The sequence below is a fragment of the Coenobita brevimanus genome, chromosome 65 (assembly GCF_032717465.1).
Source record: "Coenobita brevimanus isolate Jiangsu-jjx chromosome 65, ASM3271746v2, whole genome shotgun sequence".
In the NCBI taxonomy this organism is placed as follows: Eukaryota; Metazoa; Arthropoda; class Malacostraca; order Decapoda; family Coenobitidae; genus Coenobita; species Coenobita brevimanus.
Window position 1 is genome coordinate 38,367,293 of NC_137018.1, and position 14,074 is coordinate 38,381,366.

General features: G+C 44.2%; 1 protein-coding gene across 1 annotated transcript in view; it reads right to left on the bottom strand.

The window, feature by feature from the left end:
* Nucleotides 1-14,074, bottom strand: part of LOC145405068 (uncharacterized) — a 457,223-nt gene that overhangs the window by 255,736 nt on the left and 187,413 nt on the right. Inside the window, exons 11-12 of the mRNA XM_080276570.1 lie at nucleotides 7,013-7,143; nucleotides 88-368 (exon numbers count right to left, since the gene is read on the bottom strand). Coding sequence (XP_080132696.1) covers nucleotides 88-368; nucleotides 7,013-7,143 — 412 coding nt within the window. The remainder of the gene's footprint in view (nucleotides 1-87; nucleotides 369-7,012; nucleotides 7,144-14,074) is intronic.

Below are 14,074 nucleotides of genomic sequence, written 5' to 3' on the forward strand. Positions count from 1 at the left end.
GATTTGTCACAGAGGCCAAACTTCCATATGAACTATATGCTCATATAATATGTTATTCGACAAAAAGAAAAATATTCAGCCACTCACCTGGAATGGAAGCAACTTGTCACTGTAAGAGCATACATCAATGGTGAGGAAAGTTGCTCCAGCCAACCTGGCATCCAATGTCTTCATCATCTCTTCCAGTTTGAGTGCCAAGCGTGAAAGCAGCTGCAGCACCTCAGCCTCAATGTCCCTCCTACTGTGACTGTGTCCATCTCCACCTCTCTCTTCACCCAACTCAGCCTTAGCCAGCTCCTCCAACATATGACCAAGCTCTGTGATGGGCTCCTCCATAATAATGTCTTCCTCCAGGTCATCAAACCCTCCTGGCACAGAGATACCTATGTAAGTTTATGTCAAAAACCCCTCCCCCCTTCCATTTTTTCTTGGCATGTACTGTAATGAAAAAAGTGAAATATAACAGAAGTGAATGTGTAGGAAAATGCTTCCATATCCACTAGGAAAATGCTTCCACCTCCACAGTGTCAAAATACCAGTAACAAAATACAGCAAAACCTCAATATAACAGACTTCAATAGACCAGAATTCGCTTTTAATGGGATCGAGGAGCTACCAGACTAAATTTTTATACTGTATATTGGAAAAAGTCTGATAAAGCCAGAAATAGTCCGGACTGCCTGACCACTTAAGTTATGTTCACCAAAATAAGGTAAATAAAAGACATGCTTATTGGTGTACAGCACAGTATTATTTCATATACAGTGAGCTCTCACATAAAATGTGAATATTGTCCCTGGCAGGTCCGGTCCCGCTTTATGAGATTTTCGCATTATAGGGCCATATGTTTGGATGTTACAGGTTTTCATGGTACCCATGCCAGCCCCAAGTTCACCTTTTGGGGCAATTTTCAGGGATTTTTCCCAGGACATTTACCTACCTAATAATGACTTCATTACATACAAACACTGGAGGATTCCTCACCTTAAATTGAAGAGGTTGTGGGCTTGCTTGGGAGAGGGGGAGTGGGGTTTCGGGGCAGGGCAGGACTCCTACTGGTCCCCAGCATGGTCCTCTTGTCTCGCTGGCACCATGGATTCCACATCTGAGGAAGAAGGTTAATCCTGTACATCCACGATTCTCTGTTGCAACTCTTCTGCCTCCTGCATAAACCCCTCAAAGTCAAGGGAACCCACAGACGCAGCATCTTCCTCTGGCTCTTGCTGCTCTGGCATCTCTATAGGATGAATGTATTGGGTGAGTAGCGTCTAGTGGCGTTCTCATGTTTTCTCGAGCCATAGCTCTTTATACGGTCACAATGCATGCAACACAGTGTCCAGCATATCAGCCTTCCAAACCTCATCCACTTCATAAACCATGATGGCTTCCTTGAGTGCCTGTGCACCAGCCAAGATGTTACTTATGTGATAACTGGTGTCGTTGTTCATGCCTCAGCCTGATCCCTCTGCTCCTCTGCATCACGATGTTCCCTGTCGGGCTCTTCAATGCATTACATGGCGTCCTCTGGCGTTGTGTTGTTCTCCACAACCTCGATCAAATCCTCCTCTTCCACCACCTCACAGCCTGGCACGGTTCTGCACACTCGTACTGCTTCCTGCCACACAGCCTGTAGTGACAGCACCTTACCACCTATAATGGCATACAACTCAGGTGCCAGCTTGCGCCAGGCATGATTTATTGTTGCCACAGACACCCAGTCTCACGCCTTAAGAATGTTTGTGACGACATTCCTCATACTGTACTTCTTCCAAAATCTGTCACAGTTGAAAGGTGACAATGTGAAGGGTCAGGCTGAGGCACCTGAAAAGTACAAGGCACCAATTCAGCTGGATCAGGCTGAGGCAAACAGGAAGGAGCTGGCTGGGGATCTGCAGGGCCATCCAAAACCTCCTCATCAGACGCCTTGCCTGTGTTCTCTTGAGATATAGGTGGTCCTTGGCATCCTCTTGTATCAGAGACCCGTCTCATCTACATTATAAATTTGCTCAACAGTGTAACACCCATCACTGATGACTCCATTTGGGACATCCACGAATGTCTCTGTTGCTCCGGCATCTGCTGACACTTGTTCTCATGGCACCTGTGCTCTTTTCAAATCTTTCTTTTCCGAAACTTGGCAAACCTACCACTCGAAGCATTAAATTGGCCTGGGGTTGGAACAGCTCACAGCAAGCTACAGCATGCAGGTGGTGAGCCGTCCTCCTTATGTTAATGGAGTCGATTGGAAATCCCCTCTCCTTTTGGTTCAAGTACACAACCAGGAACTTCATCATAACAAGTGCTGGGTCAGCCACTCAAATTCTCTGGTCCACTGGAGATCCCCTGTAGGCCTGCACGATGTTCATAACGGCATCCTTCTTCCCCAGGATTGTATGAATAGTTGCTTTGTTGACCTGATACACCTTGGCGATGGCAAAATTACGTTCTCTCTCCTTCCGCTTGATGACATCAAGATTCTGCTCCTGGGTCAGACTTTTTCGACGTATAGCTGGCTCACGGTGCGGCGACATGGTCGGGCTAGGTCAGGTGGCAAAAAAGAAAAAAAGGAGCAAAGATAACATACAGCATGTGTGGAGCCAGAGCACAGGAAGAGGGTAGACTCAAGTGGGGAAGGATGCTCAGTGGACCATGACGACACCCTGCACAGACACATGACAGCCATATGTCACTGGCTGATGCACCCCATGCTATAATTATCGCTGCCTGCGTTATGTATGTTCCTACCATGTTATGACCATTTTTTTTTGCGTAATTACTGTTTAAACCATAATTTGTGGCCTCAGCCCGCCTGATCCCTATCATTGCAGCACAGTATGGTTTTTGAAAAAATGGGCAGCTTGTTTTTCACCCATGATATATGTAAATTTCACGCTATGACCATTTCCTGGCCTTAAAAATTGCCTTCCGTGTCATGAGAGGTTCTCGCACTCAGCTCACGCGTTAAGTGAGAGCTCGTCTTACACCATTTAATTATTCTAGTGAATGTATACAGCAAGCTCACCCCGAATGCGTGGGTTTTGTTCCAACCATGACGCATTCGGCACGAAACTGCACAAGTTTTAACTACAGTACTTCTTATTTTGCTCCCTAGACCTCCTAAATGTGGTGTTTCGTGCCGAATGTGTCACGGTTGGAACAAAACCCACGCATTCGTCATTGCTAATCAATATGAAGCCCTTTAAGTGGTTAGAAGGTTTATTTAATGTTATAGCTTACAAACACAGTACTGCACAGCAAAACTTCATCATACAAATACGTAAACACAAGGCAACAAACTGATGCCGATTTGGGACAATTTGCCATCACAACAATAACAAGACAGTTCGCCGTCATTAATGAAGACAGCTATGGGTGACGCTGGAATATAATTCAAAGGCAACTACAGCGAGGAAGAAACAAGTTAATTATTGACTAAAGGTGCAACTAATAAATAATATCCAAAGCCTATGCTACTGAACATAGACTTTGATGGATCCCCCCGAAATATAGTTATTAACCCGTTGAGAACGACAGGCCTCATTTGGGACTTAAAGAGTCGAAAGCGATAGGCCTCAAATGAGCGCAATTTTCAAAGGCGTCCCAAAACCGCACCACGAGGAGCAGGTGGCTGAAATTTGTATGGGAAATAGGGACACGAGGCAACTCTCAATATCACCCATGCTCAGCCCCACATTGCCCCATATACGCTCAGAATATGCGCAAGCTGACACCATGGAGTGCGCACGTAAATTTTCCTCATTTTCCTCCTGTGATGCCACCAACCCCACACCAGGTGCCAGGGGGCTAAGCTGACTCCATACCTTCCATACTTCCTGCACAGCTGTTGACTTTATACATGAGTTTTATTCGCCCATGTGTAGAGTACAGCTCTCATGTATGGGGAGGCTACCCACATAGAGCTCTTCTCAATAGGGTGGAGTCAAAGGCTTTTCATCTCATTAACTCTCCTCCTCTTACTGGCTCCCGTCAACCTCTGTCTCTTTGCCGCACTGCTGCCTCTTTATCTCTTTTCTATTGCTACTTCAATGGCCACTGCTCCTCTGAACTGCCTGCTTGCATCCCTCCACCTATACGATGGGCACGTAGCACCCGTCGCAACAAACTCTCATCCCTTTTCTGTCCAACTCTCTAATGCAAAGGTTAACTGTTACTCCCAGTCCTTCATTTATGCAACAGGTCAACTCTGGAACTGTCTCCCTGTCTGTATTTCTTACTTCCTATGATCTCCAGTCTTTCAAAAGCAGTGTGTCCAGGCATCTCGAAATGAATGGATCTTGAATTTGGCTCTCTTTTGTAGTTTTTTTTTTTTTCTTGGAAGGAATGGTTTGTGGGCCACTGGCCTTCAGTTTCTTTTTCCTTGCATAACACAATAAATAAGAAATACAGTAGTGTATAGGTAGGGTGTGTTTTTTTTTTTTTTTTTTTTTTGCATAATGGTAAGTGGTGGTGACCATCATCCACTCACTTGATGTAGTGCTGCCTACTTCCTCCTTAGCCTTCATCATTTTTTTTCTGTGCTTGCCCTCCTCTCTCCCTATTTCTCCCAACTTTCTTGTCATTTCTTACTGCTTTTCTTTCCTTTACAGGTGGCTTTACATTGGGTGACAAGCCAAATGGTTTCCTGTAAGCCAAGAAACCATTACAACGCTGGGTGGTAAACATATGACTATACGTGCTCCCCACATGTCAAGAAGTGGGTTGGTGGAGGGTTAGTGTCCCTCCCCATAAAACAAATAACTCAAAGTCAAATGGCCACCCCTTACGGGATTATGGTGTCTGGCAATAGACAGATAGATAGATAGATAGGTTCTCTTGGTGTTTAGCATTACAGTACTTTTGATATTCCTAGGTGTGTTTTGATGTCTACTGTAAATATGACTGAATGACCGGAAAACACTGCCAAAGTAAGCAGAAGTACTGTACAAATAGGTGAAGTATAGGTTGCAGGTTGGGTATAGGTAGGGTCTGGGTACAGTAAGGGGATTTTGTTCATTATCCGGATATGCCACTACCCAGACATGCCTTTGGTTCTTTTACATAGGATAATTGATATTTTACTTGACAATATCTTGTAGTTCTCCAGGTAGTCTGTTCTCCTGTTCTTGTTTCTAGATTTTTCACACCCCTTGTACATTATTAGTAAATAGGGAGTGAAAATTGATGACTAATTATCTATCTATCTATCTATTGCCAGACGCCTCAATCCCGTTTGGGGTGGCCACAAACAAATCGCCTCCAAGTCGCCCTGTCCCCCGCCATTTCACCCCCGTGCTCCCAACTCACACCCCCCTCTCTCATATACCTCTCCACCCCATCTCTCCATCTCATCCTCGGCCTCCCCCTCCCTCTTTCCCCCTCCACCTCACTCACATACACTCTCTTCGTCAGTCTTTCACCCTCCATCCTCTCCACATGGCCAAACCACCTCAGTGTGTTCCTCATAACGCTTCCTATCACATCCACATCAACACCACAATGCTCCTTTATATCCTCATTCGTCAGCCTGTCTCTCCATGTGACTCCACAGGCTCCTCTTAAATAACTCATTTCCACGGCTCTCACTCTTGACTTGTGTCCTTCCAACAACGTCCACGCTTTACTTCCGTACGTTAGAGTTGGTATCACAATACTGTCATGTAGTAACTTTTTCACTTCCATGCTCACTTCCCTGTTTCTTATCACTGTTTTCAAAGAACCAGCAACCTTTCTTCCCTGCTGTACCCTTTCAAGCACTTCACCCTCCAAACCTCCATCCTTACTCATCACACTACCCAAGTACTTAAACGTACTCACATTTTCCAATTCCTCACCATCCAACCTCGCTGTACATTCACTGACTTCACCTCTCTCAAAGACCATCACTTTACTCTTCCCTACATTGACCTTTAGATTCCGTTTCCTACACACTCTCTCAAACTCATCCACCAAGCCTTGCAGCTCTCCTTCGTCTTCACTCAACAACACGGTATCATCTGCAAACAACAGTACAGGGAGTTTCCAAACACTATCCTCTCTCACCAGGGCCACTCCAACATCCACTACCCTACCTTGTACCTCTTTTATTACCCCATCCATGTACAGATTGAACAACCATGGAGACATGACACATCCCTGTTTCAACCCAACTTTCAAAGAGAAAAATTCACTTAGTTCACCATCCACACGCACTGCAGCCTTCGCACCATCGTACATACTCTTCACAGCATTCAACAACTTCCCATCTATTCCATATATTCTTAACACTTTCCACAATCCTAGTCTATCCACCCTGTCATATGCTTTCTCCAAATCCATGAAAGCCGCATACAACTTCTTTCCCTTCTCTAGAAACTTTTCCACTAAAGATCTGAGAATGAATATCTGATCTACACAACCTCTTCCCTTCCTAAAGCCTCCCTGTTCTTCTCCAACTAATTTCTCTGTTCTTTCTCTAACTCTGTCAATAAGTATCCTACCATACACTTTTCCTATTATACTAAGAAGACAAATGCCCCTATGATTACCACACACTTCTTCTATTATACAGGGAATAATAAAAGTAAATATACAGGTATGTCAGTCTGGAGTATATATGTATGCGTATAAATCATTATTTTATTTGTGTAGCTACTAAGATTGGGATATTTGTTCTCTAAACCCCATTAATGTACAAAACATGAGGAGTCCAGTGCTAAGAGATCTAGTTTTTAGTATTTTTGCTTGCTCTTAGCCCCATAAACTTGCCTATTTGGGCTGATAATTGTTTTTATTTTTCATACTCGGTAGTTTAACTATTGTTTAACAGTTCTGCTTTAGTGCCTTCTCCTTCACTTCTAGAGCCTACCTCACCCCAACTCTCAGGTGGGTCTCATTCACTATCAGCACTGCTAAGGGCAAGTTACCCCCCCCCCAACCCTCACCCTTTAATGACCCATACAATCTAGCTACTGTATCGTCATGTTCCCCAATAAGAACTCAAATGTGAACTGGGTACAGTGAAATGAAATCTCACCCGCCATCAAGTCTGTTGCCTCTCGCTGACAGGCAAGGTTATATTGCTGCAACATGCCAGCTGTCACCTTCCCTTGAGAGTGTAGTGCATCAATCAACCGGCTCCTAGCATCTGGGGTGGCTGGAAGGGGTCTAGAATGGGATACAGGTGACAGTTACTATACTGAATCATCATTATTAAAATGCTAATTTTTTAATGGTCTTTCCACTAACAAAAGGGGTAGGCAGGATCCTAATGGGAAACACAAAATCCAAAAGTAGGGAATTTTCTGAATTTTGCACTACAGCAACTAAGCATTCCTTATCGGACCTAGATTAAGTTCCTCTACTGCCTAATCACTCTGATAGAAAAGAAAATCAAATTGATGTCACCAAAACATCAGTAAGGCAGTTATAAACCCTCTGGCATTATCCTCCTCTCACTTTTTTGTATCCTCAATACACAGTGACATACTCAAATAAGCAAGGCCTAAGTGTTTGGTTTAGACCTACAGTAGTTAACGGCTCTCTCAGTTAAGCTTCCTTCCACATAGTGAATGTTAGTGTGCATCAGGGGTTAGTTTCGAGGCCCTCGTTGTTTATCATGGTACATAAAGCCTTCTCACGTGACTTCAGAAATGGACTCCCGTGGGAGATGTTGTATGCTGATGATTTGGTGTTGATAACAGAGAATGAGAGGGAGGCGGAGGAAAGATTTAGGAAGTGGAGAGATGGTATGGGGCATAATGGCCTATGAGTACATGAACATAAAACAAAAGTGATGATTTCTAGGGTTGGTGGCAGTACTGTCAAAGACGAGGGAAAATGGCCATGTGCAACCTGCCACAGTGGGCATGGAAAGTATTTCCATTTTGTGCAGTGTCTGTGATAAGTGGGTCCATAAGAGATGCAGTGGTATTAGAGGTAGACTGCGAGATAATACTGATTTTATGTGTGCAGTGTGTCAGGGAGAGCAAGTGGAGATTGTCAGGCGTGAATGGATCACTTGCTGGTGGGTCTCTTGAGTGTGTGGAAGAGTTTTGTTATTTGGGACACATGTTATGTGCTGGAGGTGGGGCTGGAGCTAGCACTGTGGCTAGGGTGAGAAGTGGCTGGTAGAAGTTCAGGGAGTTGTTGCCTCTCCTGACACTGAGAGGGTTCTCCCCACATGCTAAGGGATCTTTGTATGCAGCATGTGTTAGGAGTGTAATGCTGCATGGTAGTGAGACCTGGGCAGTAAAGGAAGAGGATACTTGCAGGCTCAAACGTACAGAAATGACAATGATTAGGTGGATGTGCAATGTGTCCCTGGGTGCAAGGCCTGCGTGGGCTAGGTTTGCAATGGAAGAGTTGAGAGGTAGAATGGGACTGGAGTGTATTAGTGTTGTGATAAGGAGAGGTAGATAGAGGTGCTTTGGGCATGTGGGAGGATGGGGGATGATAACTGGGTGCAGAAAGTGAGAAGCATTAAAAATGGGGGTGGGGCTGCGAGGGGTAGACTGAAAAAGACCTGGGACGAGGTCGTTAAGTGTGACCTCAGGGTTAACCCGCGCCGTCCCGGTGACGTGAATTAACGCGGCAACATTGCAAGGTCCCTAATGTACACAATTTTCAATTTTCGCGAGTGATTTTTGGCATGTATACACGGGACACCTTCCTCTATTCCTCTACAAGATGCCAAGCAGGAACAATGCCTTACACCGCATAATCTCTCCGCCCCCCCCTGCACGCCACTGTCTCGGCAATTCACCTGTTACCAGTGACCTGGCCAATAAAGACATTCAGGGCCATAGTGATTCCCCAATCGATGACAATGTGGAGGACAAAGTTTACATAGCATTAGAGGAAGAAACAGTCAGAAATGATGATCAGGTAATGTGGGAAAAAAAAGGTCATGAATGGTGATGAGTTAGTGAGTGAAACAATGCTTATAATGCCTATATTACTGTTTGAAAACCAATATACTCTTGTACTACATGTGTCCCTCCAACAAGGTCCAGGCTTCACTTCCAAACATTAGTGTTGGTATCACAATACTGTCATGTAGTAACTTTTTCACTTCCATGCTCACTTCCCTGTTTCTTATCACTGCTTTCAAGGAACCAGCAATCTTTCTTCCTCGTTGTACCCTTTCAAGCACTTCACCCTCCAAACTTCTATCCTCACTCATCACACTACCCAAGTACTTAAACACACTCACATTTTCCATTTCTTCCTCATCCAACCTCACTGTACATTCACTGACTTAACTTCTCTCAAAGACCATCACTTTACTCTTCCCTGCATTCACCTTTAGATTAGGTTTCTTACACACACTCCCAAACTCATCCACCAAGCCTTGCAGCTCCCTTTCGTCTTTACTCAACAACACAGCATCATCTGCAAACAACAGTACAAGGAGTTTCCAAACACTACCCTCTCTCACCAGGGCCACTCCAACATCCACTGCCCTACATTGTACCTCTTTTATTACCCCATCCATGTACAGATTGAACAACCATGGAGACATGACATATCCCTGTTTCAACCCAACCTTTAAAGTGAAAAATTCACTCAGTTCACCACCCACAAGCACTGCAGCCTTAGCACCATCATACATACTCTTCACAGCATTAAACAACTTCCCATCTACTCCATATATTCTTAATACTTTCCACAGTCCTTGTCTATCCACCCTGTCATACGCTTTCTCCAAATCCATGACAGCAGCATACAACTTCTTTCCCTTCTCTAGAAACTTTTCCACTAAAGATCTAAGAATGAATATCTGATCTACACAACCTCTCCCCTTCCTAAAGCCTCCCTGTTCTTCTCCAACTAATTCCACTGTTCCTTCTCAAACTCTGTCAATAAGTATCCTACCATACACTTTTCCTATTATACTAAGAAGACAAATGCCCCTATGATTACCACACACTTCTTTTTCCCCTTTTCCTTTGTACAAGGGAATAATTATACCTGACTTCCAATCCTCTGGGACTCTACCTTCCTCCCAGGACAATCTGCATATCTTCCACATCCATTCTACTACTATCTCTCCCCCATGCTTCAGCATTTCACCACACACTCCATCAATTCCTGGGGCTTTCCCCAATTTGACTTTCTTCAATGCTTCCACAACTTCTATACTACTGATTTCTTCCTGTCTTCTCACCTCCCTCTTTCTCCCAGCCAATCCCCAGCCACTTATACTCGCATTTCTACCATCCTCTATGTTCAACAATTCCTTAAAGTATTCTCTCCATCTGCTCACTTTTTCTCCCTTCTCCACAAGTAATCTACCATTTTTATCTTTCACTCCCCTGCTAAATTCACTGCCACCCTGTCTTACTCTCTTCACCTCTTTCCAGAACATTTTCTTACAGTCCCTCCACTTTACACTCAAATTCCTTTCAAATTTCTCATCCACTCTCTTCTTACTCTCTCTTACTAATCTTTTCACCTCTCTCTTTCTTTCTACAAATAACTCTCTCTTCCACCTCTCAACTTCTTCCACGACCCTATTTCTCATCCATTCATTGTATGCTTTCTTCATTTGTGCCACAGCCTGTCTCACCTCGTCATTCCACCACGCTGTTCCTTGCAACCTCTTTCATCTTCTCTTCACCCCACACACCACATCACATGCTGCACATATTTCTTCTGTGAATATCCTGCTTCTTCCTTAGCCTTTATCATTCGTTTTCTGTGCCTGTCCTCCTCTCTTCCTATTTCTCCCATCTTTCCTGTCACTTCATATTGCTTTTCTTTCCTTTACAGGTGGCTTTACATTGAGTGACAAGCCAAATGGTTTCCTGTAAGCCAAGAAACCATTTACAACACTGGATGGTAACCATATAACCAAATCATGCATGCTCCCTACGTGTCAACAAGTGGGTTGGTGGAGGGTTAGTGCCCCTCCCCATAAAACAAATAACTCAAAGTCAAATGGCCACCCCTTGCAGGATTGTGGCATCTGGCAATAGACAGATAGCTAGAATATCCTGCACACACCTTCCACGTCCCCAATTTGCTCCAATTCATATTTACCAAATCGTTCCGCCACTTCTCTCTTATATTCTGCCATTTTCTCGTCCTCTTGTAACCTTTCCACTCTCCTTGCAACTACTTCTTCCCATCCTTCCCTTCTTCTATTTCTCCACCTTGCTTGGATCTTGATACTGGCCACCACCAAGTGGTGGTCAGAAAGTCCACTCCCCCAACCTCTATAAGCTCTTGCATCCATGACACATCTTCGCATCCTTTCATCCACACACACATAATCAATCACTGCCTTCCTTTCATTCAGTTCACCACCCACTCTTTTCATCACTCGCCATGTATACCTGTGGATCATTTTGTGCCTGAAGAGGGTATTGGCTATCACCAACCCCCTCCTGGCACAAGTGTCCACTAATGCACTGCCATTCTCATCTGTCTCAGCAGGCACACCCCACTCACCAACTATTTCATCCACCTTCACATTCCCTCCTTTACCAATCATATCATCGATCAAAAACACTCTCTCATTCCTTCCAAACTTTTCCATGCACACTTCCACATTTGTCCAAAACCCTTCTCTCACTCTGCTTGCACGATCTTGCATTGGCGCATACACACACACAATCGCCCACATTTGTATTCCAACTTTCAATCTTACCCACACAATCCTTAACCCAACTGATCCATATTCTCTTATGTTCTTTCCATCTTTTACCCACAACAATACACACTCCTTCATTTGCCCTCTCATTCTCACCTACTCCTGCACATATACCCCATCCATACTCCCATTCTCTCACACTCTCTCCTCTCCATTTAGTTTCAGTTACTCCACATACATCCACTTTGGCACCCTCAAGCGCCTGGACAATCTCTCTCTCTTTCACCTCATCATTCGCACCCCTTACATTCCATGTTGCGATCCGTACCATGTTCATTGTCTGGTCCTTGGTCGTCATATGCTTTCTCCAAATCCATGAAGGCCACATACAACTTCTTTCCCTTCTCAAGAAACTTTTCCACTAAAGATCTAAGAATGAATATCTGATCTACACAACTACTTCTCTTCCTAAAACATCCCTGTTCGCTAATTCCTCTGTTATTTCCCTAACTCTGTCATTAAGTATCCTACCATATACTTTTCGTATTACACTAAGAAGACAAATGCCCCTATGATTACCATACACTTCTTTTTCCCCTTTTCCTTTGTACAAGGGAATAATTATACATGACATCCAATCCTCCGGGACTCTACACTCATCCCAGGCCAATCTGCACATCTTCCACATCCATTCTTATACTATCTCTCTCCCATGTCTCAGCATTTCACCACACACTCCATCAATTCCTGGGGCTTTCCCCATTTTAACTTTCTTCATTGCTTCCACAACTTCCATCCTACTGATTTCTACCTCTCTTCTCACATCCCTCCATCTCCCAGCAATTCCCCAGCCACTTACACACGCATTACTTTCATTCCCTATGTTTAACAATTCTTTAGAGTATTCTCTCCATCTGCTTACTTCTTCTCCCTTCTCTACTATTAATCTACCATTTTTATCTTTCACTCCTCTGCTAACTTCACTGCCACCCTGTCTAACTTTCTTTACCTCTTTCCAGAACATTTTCTTATATTCCCTCCATTTTACACTCAATTTCCTTCCAAATTCCTCATGCACACTCTTCTTACTCTCTCTTACAAATCTTCTCACCTCTCTCTTCCTTTTTGCATATAACTCTCTCTTCCATCTCTCAACTTCTGCCACACCCATTTCTCATCCACTCATTATATGTTTTCTTCTTTTGTGCCACAGCCTGTCTCAGCTCTTCATTCCACCATGCTGTTCCTTGCACCCCCTTCTCTTCACCCCACACACCACCGCACATGCTCCACAGATTTCTTCTGTGAATATCTTGCACACACTTTCCATGTCCCCAATCTGCTCCAATCCATATTTACCCAATCGCTCATCCACTTCCCTCTTATATTCTGCCTTTTTCCCATCCTCTTGCAACCCTTCCACTCTCTTTGCATGAACTACTTCCTCCTGTCCTTCCCTTCTTCGATGTCTCCATTTCCTTTGGACCCTGATTCTGAATACCACCAAGTGATGGTCGGAAAGTCCACTCCCACAACCTCTATATACTCTTGCATCCGTTACACACCTTCTCATCCTTTCATCCACACACACAAAATCAATTATTGTCTTCCGTTCAGTTCTTTTATCTTAATAATAATAATAATAATGATAATAATAATAATCATCATCATCATCATCATTATCATCATCCAATCCTACGTTGCCCCATGAGGAGTGTAGAAGCCCAGGGCTAGGCAGTTGGTCCTGACATTTAAGATGAGAGTGACCAGCCTCACTCATCCCTGAGTGGCATTACGTAAGCAATAAACCCCAACCACTCCTTGGATATAAACCTTCACCAGCTCAATCCAAGTGGAGCACAATAATTACCCACTAAACCACCAGGCGCCAAAATTTGGTTATATGGTTACCACCCAGCATAGTAAATGGTTTCCTGGTGTACAGGAAATCATTTGGCTTGTCACTCAGTGTAGAGTCACCCACAGGCAGAAGGAAGAGGAAAGAATGAAGGAATGAAAGACAGAAGAGGGAGTGCAAAGTCACCCGTAGGCAGAAAGACGAGGAAAGAAAGACAGAAGATGGAAGGAAAGAAGTGGAGGAGAGGACAAGGCAGACACCCGAGAGCAGCACAACACTGAGTGAGTGGATAATAATAATAATGTAATAACAATATTAGGGTCATTTCATGCCAAATCACCCAGGGCTCCCCAGGTCACCATTAAAAGAAACTTTGAAAAAATCACATACAGTCAAATCCTGATGTGATACCCCGATAAGTGATACCCCAGGTTGAAATACTATCATACCCCTCCTAACGATGGTCAAGCTCTTGTTTTGCAATGCGAATGGTGATGTATCATCCGGGAGTGATGGATCAAAAGTTTGAATTACGCGCTTTTCCGCAGCCAGCTGAGCCCGCCTGCCTACCGGGATGTGCAGAAACACTCACACAGCCCCACACCCATCGCTCACCCCACACAAACCCATATCTTTCTTCTTGC